The sequence below is a fragment of the Pieris brassicae genome, chromosome 4 (assembly GCF_905147105.1).
Source record: "Pieris brassicae chromosome 4, ilPieBrab1.1, whole genome shotgun sequence".
NCBI classification, from domain to species: Eukaryota; Metazoa; Arthropoda; class Insecta; order Lepidoptera; family Pieridae; genus Pieris; species Pieris brassicae.
The window spans coordinates 4,483,736-4,495,930 of NC_059668.1; the positions used below are offsets into that span (position 1 = coordinate 4,483,736).

The window sequence follows — 12,195 nt, forward strand, 5'->3', positions numbered from 1 at the left end:
GTCATCAGCCTACATCTGAAGGTATATGAGCGATGTCCGCTAAATAATGTCAATGTTATTTGCTTTTTTACATTCTCATTCAAAATTTCTACTGAAATATTAAACGTAAATTCTGTCTGTTGCATTTATATAGCAGTTGCCCGTGCAGCATTTTTGTTGTGGAGAAAGAGAATTTTATAATAATTAAATATATCAGCTTTGTACTGGTGAAACCTCTCTAATATATTTATTAGTTTTAGGGAAGAACATATATCGTGAATTTTTTATTATTTTTCAAATTAAAACCAAACCGTTAAGTTTATAACTTTTAGAATTATCTATGGCTAAACAATTTTAGTTCCACGTTCTAAATCCATAAAATGTTAATTTTTTAACAATTTTAAAAATAGAATACCCCTAAACAATGTAAACTTCACACTACATTTCGTAATATTTTGTTGAATGGTGAGTATATGAGCGCTCTGCTCTACAGTAAATATGTGACTAAGACGAGTCAAATATATTTTAATTTGGGTGATAATAGGTATGCTAGACGAGTGTCTTGAAGTACACTTAAGTGTAAAAGTGCAGCGTACTGCAGGCTATTATCTATTTCACCTCTAGACGTGTCTCCGCTAGGCACGGCGCGCGCTTTGTAAAGTCTAGACGAATTGCATTATGGAAATTTATATACCTAGACGGCTATTTACACAAACTGAGAACTCAATAGTACGCTTTTATTAACCTTAATGCTTTTGTTTGGGCTTTTCATGTTCTACAAGGTTGTAGGGGAAGTCTACGTAATGCCATACTAAGACACAATTGTGCAACAGTGACTATTTCTGTATATATATACACCATTTATAAAATCAAACTTTCGAGTAGATATCCTTATCATAAGAGATATCGTAAAATGATTTTATATAAGAAATCAATATCTAAATAGCTTTCTAAAAATTGATAGGCGATTGTTACGCGTATATACAGTAGATAGATATATGTATAGATTACAGGTATATGTAAATCTAGATTGAATTCAATGACTTATTCAGCGAAACACCTGCGCATGCAATATTTTCTAGGAAATTCTTATCATTTTACAATTCAAAATGACGATTCGTGTGAAATTTTTGTTAAACAATATGTGTGTGGATTCTTGACATTTTAATGAATTTTATATCAAATTAAAAAAAAGAAGGTATGGAGTATTTTTTACGTATTCTTGGTTAATTTTTATTGCAAGATGAAGCTCAGCTAACATTTTAGTTTATTTCTGTTAAACCTGTAGTTGCAGGTAGCGTGTACTTATAAAGCAGACACTAATAAAAAAAGGCTAAGCCGATGCACTAATTACAAACTTAGCGTGATATATTCAATCCTTTGTTTTCGCAATTGATTTGTTTAGATTTAAGCATTACTTTTACTACATCGATTCTTGTACATGATCACTCTAGACTTGACTTCCAAGCATTTCACTTCTCTCACACAGAGCACTGCAAACGCAATACTGTTCAGCCCAATTTTCCTCTGTGTGTATTCCTAAATGCAAGCGACGTCAAATGGCGTACGCCGCGACCCCACGCATCGCACGTCCTATTTTTTGCTGAGCAGATTGGCGTAATCGCAGACGTCGACGCGCCAACCGTTAGTTACGACCACTCCACTTTAAACCTCATCCATTTTAATTTAACAAAAGTGCCGGCCGATAGCGCGGAGGAAGCACTCATTTCCGTCGGCAACTCGCCTCTGAGTCACGTCTCCCTTCGACAAAAAATCACCCCAAATTCTTACTTTCCATTTTGCGCGCCGAACACATAATTTATATAATTTTATCTGAATATCGAAGAACACGTGCACCTAGACTATACGTGTAATATGAATAAATAAAAAAATGCGACGCGTAGCCCGCCATTCGCGAACTAGTAAAATTAATTAAATGTATCGTGTTTTTATTTTTGGAAAAAATGTGGTATAATAAGTCCTTGGACACTATGGCAGGGGAGTAGAGTGTTATAAATTAATAAATAAAAAAAATATGAATAAAAACTTACTAATTCTCAAAGAAACAATAATCATTTTGAAATCGTAGGCATTAAATGCCAATCATCTGTTTTATATCAATGAACACAGACACAGAAATGTGTTTGCCCCAAGCCCCACTATAGACCTCTAAATAATCATCAACATTACGTAAGAATGATAAACAATTGTCAGAATGTCATCACGTTACAAGGAAGGACGTCCGAATTAAAAAAGCATCGCGACAAGTGACACAATGAAATAATCACGGTCGTGCAGTTTTGGGCGTGTATTGTAATTATTGGAAGTTGCATAACGGTGCTCCATTAACGTTAACCCTCGTCTGTGACGTCACGTCACCTAATGCTATTTGGCCGGCGACCGCGTCGCACCGTCTGTCTCCCAATTCCAGGGCTGACATCACTTGAAAATTAGAACGATAAACGATTTTCATTCATGCGGTAATGTTGTATTTTCGTTACTCCAACGACTACGACACACTTTATAGAAGCTAGTTACAATATTTAATAGTATATTTATAGATTTTTTATTTATATACTCGGTAATCTCATTCATACTTCCGTGTAAGATTCTTAATAAGGAGTTTGATGTTTTACTACAGCATTTTTGTATTGGGAAATACATTATAGTCCTCATGCTAGCATGCATGTATGCTCATTAGGAAACTTTAGACAGGCATCTAATCGAAGAACACCTATTATTTACGGATATCTTTCATAATTATATTTAAATACATTTAAAAAAATGTATTGTAGTAAATGTTTTACGAAACCCTGTACATACCTACCAGTTTTAATGTGGTTTAATATGGTTGTAGGCCAAATCTGGGTTAAATAGTGAAGGAGCTAGCGACAAACACTGCAGTTTAAAACAAACAAGTTATGTTAATTATAGAGCAAGATAAATTATATTAATTTGTCATAGTATGAAATTAATATATCTTTTTCATAATAACATTTGTTTATTTGTGTTTTGGACTATTATTTTAATTGTCTATACATGTAGTATTATTATAACTATAAATATAATTAAATATATATTCAGTTAAGTTCGTATTTTTAAAACACTAGTGAAATATACCTTCATATGCGTACGAATTTTATAATTGTACCTTGAACTAGTTTGACTTCTTGTAAATATTTGTAATTTAATTTATATATGTACTTCGATTTTAAAATATGATGTTTCATTTTTATAACAAAAACCTACAACCTCATAGGTCTGAGCCTCAGATTTCTGTTAAGTGGTCATTTGTTTTTTCTAATTGGCTAGTAGGTGATCAACCAGTCGACTGTTCGGGTCTAAGACATGCCGATGTCCTAACAATGTTTACCTTCACAGACACAGAAAAAACGTCCATTTGTGCACAGCCACAATTCGTAGCGAGATCGTCAGGAAAGAGATTGGCACACTGAAGCTACTAGGACAGATTTTCTCTAAGGGAACTCTGCTCTATTTGATTTATAATTAAATGATTTATGTGTCAAAATAAAGCTTAGGAAATTACAAGCCCTGATTCACTAGCATGCACCTTGAACTGACCTTACTATACCTGAGTACTGACTTCGACCGTAGTGTTTGATACACAGCAGAAATTATATTTTTATTAATAAAGAATTAATTTTATAACTATTAATGTAAAATTACTATATATACTCAATTAAAACAGGTGCTATCGGGTTCATGAGCATCGAATCTTTATTTGCAAGAAATTCTGTGGCTTCTTTTAACCCAAAACAATATTGTAACGACGAGATTGGAATATCCATCTACTGAATCTACTGATTAGAAATACAGTACCAACGTCCCGTTTTTTTAAAATTCGAATTCTATAGTATATTACTCAGGCGTTTATTTGTTGTTAATGAACGCATTGTTTAGACACTTATATAGCAAGTGTATTAACTTAAACTAACAAAGCTAATAAAATATACGGGCTGATTGAAGTCTCGTCTCAAGATAGCAGACATATTCAGACAATAGAGTTCACAAAGCAATATACCTACTTATACAATACAGGTTGGCCTTGCCCTTGAATGCCACCGTGTGACCTCCAGAGTCATTCTCACCCCCAAACTCACCCCCACACCCACTTGATAAATGAGCCGTGTAATCATGTTATATACACGCTATGTATACTTTTAGGTCCGAACTTTCTTATTATATTATTTTAAAACTTATATTTGTAAACATTAGAACGTTATATATTTTTATTGCAATATAATCATCCCTCATTGTGACATATAATATAAATATTAATTAAACAGGACAAACACGTAAATTACATTATTAATAATCTTAACGGATTGCATAATTAAAATATCATATGTGATAATATTGAAATATTTTAATATATTATATTAAAATTGGTATCCTAAAGACTGGGTGAGAGCGTGAGAGTCTCATCGTCTTCCTCATCCTGAATTTCCTGTTTGAATCTCGGCTAAGCACCAATGGACTTTTTGTCAGTGTATGTAAAGAAAAACATCTTGAGGAAACCGGCATGTCTTAGACTCACCTGAAAACTAATCATTTGCTTGCTACAATGCTACTAATATTACTCTATACGTAGGTAACAATGAATATGTTTTGAACTGGCCAGTTAGAAATATTGCTAATGAAAACTTTTTTGAATTTAAATTTTAGAACTCTTTGGTAATCTTATGTAGTAAATTGCATTCATTTGTCATTTGTTTTTGCGAATTGGCGGCAAATCAAAACTCTTGTTACACGTGAAAATGAACCTAACGCGGGAAAATTTTCAGTCAATGATTTAGTATGACTTTCGTCGTGGGCTTACGCAACAACAAAGCTTTGATAGGCTGCGATTAGCATTTCTTAATGAAGCCCCATCTCGTGCCACTATTTACAATTGGTCTAACGAGTTAAAGCGTCGACGTGGCAATCTCAATGATGATCCGGGACGTCCTTTGACATCGACTATTGAAGATAACATTAGTGCTGTGCGACGCATGATAGAGGAAGATAAGGGAGTGACCTATCAGCAGATACGGGCAAGCCTAGGCATTGGTATGAGTCAAGTTCAAAAAATATTACACGAACATTTAGGCGTCAGGAAGGTTTGTAACAGATGGTTCCCCATACTTTAACCGACGACTCACCTTCGCATGGACTGGTTTCGAACAATGTTAGACAAGTTCAACACCGGCGGCTCAAATGCTGTGTTTGACATCATCACAGGTGATGAAAGCTGGATATAATGCTATGAACCCGAAAACAAAAGACAATCAGCTCACTGGGGGTTTCCTTTCGAGGATCGGCCAACAAAGGTAAAGAAAGGAAGAAGTCAAAGAAAAAAGATGATTGCCTCATTCTTTGGCCGGAAAGGTCATTTCGCGCAGTTGTGCTAGAAGATGGAAGGACAGTCACTGCAGACTAGTATGTCAATCGCTGTTTGCCTGTTGTCTTGGAAAAAATTCGACAGCAGCGCCCTCGAAGTAGGATCCTCCACGACAATGCTTCAGCGCACTCCGCAAAACGGAATGTTGAATATTTGACTATGGCAGGTGTCGAGATAGCTAGATATTCACCATACAGTCCTGACCTACGACTTTCATTTAATCCAGGGGTTCCATCGAAAGCGACGATGTCGAACGAACGGAGATCACTTCGAAAAACAATAAAAGTATTGCCAACTTTCTGTTATCTAGGTATATGTGTTAATTTTATTAGTTATTTTATGTTAAATAATAAGTTTTAGGAATTTTGCGTCGTCAATAATGGACACATGTACACAATTATGGTATTACATCAACATAATTAACCAACGTTTTATCACATGTTGTAAATACTAAAATTGTCGGAATTCCGAATACTAAATCTATTATAAATAGGCCGGGAACATATTCATACGCACATATGTAACATTCATAATGTCTGTTATAATTATAAAAACACTGTGTTTCGCTATTATAGCCGTTCAGGTAAAATTAATATTTTCCTGTCTTTTTCTATTATTCATATTGTATTAGAACAGCTTTCTTGATAACTAACCCCATTTGTTTTAATAAATTAAATTTTTATTTTATTATTTTATTAAATTATTATTTTTCTTTCACGTTTTAATTAAGGGTTCAGTAAATGGACGAAATATTCTGAAAGAAGATATCATTAACTATGTTTTGGATAATCTTACGTCTCAAAATAAAGCATACTGGCCTAGTGGTATGTTTAAAAAAAAAAAAAAAAGCTTTAAATTTTTAATCCCTTATAAATAATACTTATCATTTTTAAGAAAACATCAAACCGGAAAATTTCTGTATAGATAAAAGCTCATTTGTAAAAAAAGATCTTGAAGCAATCGTTGATTATATATACGAAGAATTAAAGTTAAACGAAAGTATTTCCAAAGCATATGTTCCTGAAGCTAATGAAATACAAAAGAAATATATAAATCAACTGGAAACTTTCGAAGAATGGTTTAAAGGCCAGCCGGAACAACTAAAGGATATTATAGAAAGCCTGACGGACAGGCGTAATTTTTTAGAACCGCAAATCAAAAATGTCGGTAATACATTGAAGAATTACGATTCTTTGAAAAAACATATAGACCGACAACAAAATGAATTAGATACACTGACAGAAAAATTTAAACGTTATAAAAATATATGCTACGCAAACTGTCCTGGTATGTACAACTATTTATTTATTTAATTTGTATGGGAACCTGGGTCAATACTTCTTACTTAATCTAATTGGCCGATAGCTTGAAACTATTGCTTGAATTTTTCAGGTATTGTTAAACGATTGAATGCTCAAAACGAATACTCATTATACTACTATTGTGGAACTGCTCTAGAAATTAAAAACATTTCTACGACTGAATTAATGACTTACGTTAATACCATTTTAAAGCCTGAATTATTAAAGGAATTAACACGTTTTGATTCAAAATATGAAAAGGACATAGACACTCTAGAAGAAAATATCAAAGATATAGCTTTGAAGGATTATGGTCGCCTATTAGTAGATATACTTCGTTTTCAGGACGAGTACAATCATTATTATAAATTATTTGACGTCGATTTTGAATCTTACAAGAATCAAGTTGATGAAAAACTTTTATTTATGGATGGGAAACTAGCACAATTAAATGCAGCTACAGAAAAATATAAAAAATATTGTTTGCAGTGTGTTGAAAACTGTAAGTGTATTTTTTGGGATATAATCTCTCTTTCACTGTTAGAAAAAATTAATTTAAATTTTTTGTCCTTGTACCTTTCAGCTCCAATAATCTTTTCACGGAAAAAGGTAATGAACATTAAAGAGAGCAGCACCAACGGTAATTTGGAGTCACAACATAATTTATTGAATGACGTTATCAAATCCAAAATAGATAAAATTCACCAGCAGTCCCTGAGAGACATTGAGAATATATTTTCCGAATTAGACATAAAAATTCATGAAATTAAGCAACGTAATACAAATGTCACTTACTTTAAACCAATACAAGAAGATATCAAAAAAGATTTTCGTAAAGAAAAACAATTATTTAATGAACTTAAAACTGTGGTTTCGAAGGAAAGTATTGAAAATTTCTTATCGCTCGACAATGAAGCTTCCAATTTAGATGTAAGCATTGGCGATACTTTAGGAGAAGTTAAAAAGCTAATGTTATAATTTTGCTAATATATGCTACAAAATTTAAATTATTATTAAATGTAAGTGATTAATAAGTAATTCGAGCAGAAAACATCTAACATATTAACAAAAAAAGTTAAGTACAATGAATAACACATATTTGATGCAAATAAATGATAGAGCTTAATGAAAAATCACGTCTCATTTTTATTTCCAAAATAATTTTTGAAATTGCTTTGGCCCCTTTAAAATGAATCGTTATGATGCATTTATAATGTAGGGTGAGCGACCGACGGCAGCCAATTACCAATACAGCGCTCCTCGATAAATCTGAATTGGTAGGTATTGTGCGCGGGCGCATACAAAAGTGTTACTTATTGGATATTGAATTCATGAAACATAAAATACCAGCGCGTTGACCTACAGTCTGTCCCACATATTCGGCAAATTATAGCTTAAAACACTAGTTCAGTTATTTACCTACATTATTGATTGTGCTTAAAATGTCAACTTAAATTCGCTTTTATTCTCTTAATTGCCGTTGTAGATTGTTGTCTAATTGTTTGCTTTACTTCACAAGGACACAATTTTGAAAGGAACTAATTGTTTTCTGCGCCGCTTCAGTTGAGGTTTACAATTTTAAACGGTAACAATAAAGCCGTTCTTTCAAATTTTAACAAAACTGTCTGCATTTGTACGGTCTGCAGACTGTCCAAAATGCATGAAGCGATAAATTTATCCGGTCTGGCAGACATGAATGTGAAATTAAACGTTTATGGAGGCCTTAAACCGAAGCGACATTGGTTGCACTGCGACGGCCGACCGCGCCGCTTGAATAACGAACATTGTGCCAATCTCTTCATTTGCTAATTATTTATAGCAAAATTCCTATATTTTTGTATTTTTATAACAAATACACTCTTATCATATACACCAACATGATAAGGATCATAAATGTCTTTAATAATCTATATTATTCAAATAGACAAATATTTTTAGGATAGGTACTCAGGATTGCTACAACGAAGTATAATTAAATTCAAAGCCAATTGCAACATTGTAATACGTGTTACAGTAATTAGAAAAAAGTAATTTGAGGTAACACGGAGTGGGTCGGTCCGGCGCTGGGTGCAGGGTGCATCCACCGTCTGTTGTTGGCAAGGGCATGCATCGTCCTTGCGTCGCCCCTGTGACCTCAGCGTGTCCTACGGCCGACCGGGACGTACACCTCTACTGAATAACTTCTTACCTCATCGAAACGTAAAATGTAGGTAATATACTTTCCAAACTTTTTCTACGAAACTGTTGCACTCCTGTGCTTTACCTCTGTTCGAAAATAAAACATTGTAGACGCTTTCACTGGTTACCTTTTAGGTACAGGTAACATTACCAACCATGTCCACGGTAAGCTATGTTACATATTATTATTTCAATACAAATATATTTGCCGTTAGTTTTCATGTAGTTTTTGTGTTTATTGTTTAGATTGCAATTTATATTATTTCCGTCGGTAGATCTTGTTAAAAAAATAGCATACATACCATTCTACAGCCTCTAAGTTTTAGATGACTTAATAACCTCCATTTTCTAATTAACTTTAATCATATTTAATCAGCCTGTATGAAATAAGAGATTTTGTTAAAATAATGAGACGTAAGAGATTCCTTAAATTGCGATAAACTTGAAATTTGTCTTTTACAACAACCTTTACCTGCTATTGTTTACACAATTTTATTGTTCTTAAATGCTGAATCATTTTCAAAGGACAGCTGAAGGTCTACGGACACTGCACCTTACCACAAAGAACTCGACTGTTTGTACTTACCTGACGCATACTTGATCTCACATTAAACGAAAAACCTGGCTAATTTAATCGCCTTAATGAAGGTATATTACACGTAAAAAGGCTTTATTTCTTTACATTTACTGGTTTTTTGTCTTAAATTTATAAGAATCTTAATAAATGCTTGAATGTACTATTATTATAGGAATTTATATCTGTTTCTATTATTTGACTATTCTTATCGTAGTATTGTATTTTATTAAAATAACTTTTACACGTTTTACATTTTTTAAACAATATCCGGTGTTCCACCACAATTTTACGGGACGCTTAACAAACAGGACTTCTTCACTGTTCACCACCGGACTTCCTTGTTTATCGGTTTACCTATGGGAAATTTTATAAAAAACGCAAATGTTCAATCCCTATAACCTACAACAGATGTTTTGAATGAAAAGTACAAATGTAACTATTAAATTATAATAACATACAATTCTTCATATTGTTGAAATATTGAATTACATGTAGATAACAATTTAGTGCATAGTAAAAAAAAAGTCCACGTTTATCGTTGAAAGTATGACAAGTTTAGTTAAATATAACCTATTGCATAGACACTACGTGCCAACTGCATTGTATTGAAATCTTCATCATTATAAAGGTCACTGGGTATCGATCAATCAACTTGTAGGAACAATATGTAAAGCGAAAAATCTAGAAAAAATCTATTAAAATAAGATTTTTTTAAACAAATATACAATAATGTTACATATAATATTTAAATGAAATGTTTTATATCAAAATTACATTTATTTCATTGTTTATCATCATAATCGAGATTCAACGTTCATACGTTTTTAACACACAGTTTTAACCCATACGTCTTAGAACAGAATAGGTTATAAATGATTTGTGCGTGATGCATTGTTCGCTTTAATTATCCTTTAGCAATAACCGCAAGTAAAAGGTATATTACTTGATAACATGACAACTTTTAAAATATCAAATAACCCTTTGCTATTGTCCCGCATCAAAATAAAACTAACTGAAAGGCTACCCACGCTTACATCATTTTAGTCTCGAATAATCCGTGCATTGACGTTGCAAATGCACCCGTAATCTGGTAAAGGGACATGCAGCGACACCCCGGCGCGCATTCATTACGATGCGCTTCTAGCTGGCTAACTTTTATACCTTTTATTGACTGCCGGATGAAATTTTGTACACCTACAGTAGGTTTTTATACAGTTGAAATAACTTTCTTCCTTAACTTTTAACAATTCAGACACATTTTTGAATACGAATACATAGCCGCCTTAGAACTGACAAAATATTCCTCCGAGAAGCGAATCCCGCTACCAAACCTTGAGGTTAATATTAAATAGGTTTCTTGACTAAGCACGGAGGTGGTAAACCTATAGTTACGCAAAAATTATGCGATATATCTTTGTTGCGACAATAGAATGAGATATAGCAACAAGAAAATTTATGGCAGGTGGGTATTGATACTGTCGGCCACTAAAGACCTCAGGAGATACTATAGTGTATGACTGCGCTACTTTTTCCATAATACTATATAATATGAACAAATGAATGGGATGAATGTCGTACACGAACTTTTGTGAACGACCGAATGATTTACGTACTCATCCAAGACAGAGGTTCGTTTGGACACTGCCAACTTTCTAAGTGAATTTTTTGTTAGGAGCACATCATATTTTGGCCGGACCTTTGACTTAAATAAGTGACCTTATTTGTAGTTGAACATGCTAAACACTAGACCAATAATTCGCATTCAAGAATTTATTCCGTCGACATTTTAAATGAGTTTGAATGAATTGGAAACTTGTGTTTTTTTGTTTCCAGTTAAGATTGCTCGTAATAATATTATGTCTAGAGTCTAGACTCTAGACGATGAAAAAAAGACAATAAAGAACCAAGCATAATATTAGTGATCGCTGATCACATAATTAAATACGTTGCTCAAAATCTTTTATTAATGGACATACAATTTTCATTCCCGTTTATTAGGCTGTCAGACGTCTACCCTAAATTTAGTGCAAGTTAGGTGCGTCGATATTGCGTAATCGTAGTAGGGGGTAAATGGGCGCGGCTGGCGTGCGCGGGTGAGACGCGAGGGGTCGGCGGTATTTCGGCCTTCCTGAAGAGCCTTCAGCCTGACGCGACGGCCCGTCTAGACGTCTGGCAGCTACCATGTGTCGCAAGACCCATTACAAAATTCGTGTTACTTTAAGGTATTTGTGACTCGCACTTAATGATATTTGTTTCTTTTTTACGTTTGCATAGTTGATGCGCAAACAGTCTGAAAAATAGAATAATGAATTTAAAATTTCTTTCCTAAGCTGTACTACTTCATTTTAGCTATTTCTAATTATGAATTTTATATCTGTTGGCGGACTTTTATATAAAATAAATATATAATGGAAGTTTAGTAGCTACTTATTTATTGTACTATTAATCAGTTTTAAGTAAAACTGTTTGATGATACAATAATATATACACAATCTGGAGTCAAACAACGTAGGCAGTTGTGCGAGGCATGGTTTAAATGAAAGTGTAACTTTTTATGAATATATTACACACATAGTGAGCAGTGTTGGCCTAGTGGCTTCGGCGTGCGATTCTCATCCCTGAGGTCGTAGGTTCGATCCCCGGCTGTGCACCAATGGATTTTCTTTCTATGTGCGCATTTAACATCCGCTCGAACGGTGAAGGAAAACATCGTGAGGAAACCTGCTTGCCTAAGACATGCACAGACGGCTGATTACATA

At 33.7% G+C, this 12,195-nt stretch overlaps 1 protein-coding gene across 1 annotated transcript; it reads left to right on the forward strand.

The window, feature by feature from the left end:
- Positions 1-5,907: 5,907 nt before the first annotated feature.
- Positions 5,908-7,817, forward strand: LOC123708536. Its single transcript, XM_045659297.1, has 5 exons — positions 5,908-5,963; positions 6,111-6,204; positions 6,275-6,667; positions 6,773-7,183; positions 7,265-7,817. The coding sequence occupies exons 1-5, from the start codon at positions 5,913-5,915 to the stop codon at positions 7,657-7,659; spliced, it is 1,344 nt and encodes a 447-aa protein (XP_045515253.1). The 5' UTR covers positions 5,908-5,912; the 3' UTR covers positions 7,660-7,817.
- The last annotated feature ends 4,378 nt before the right edge of the window (positions 7,818-12,195 follow it).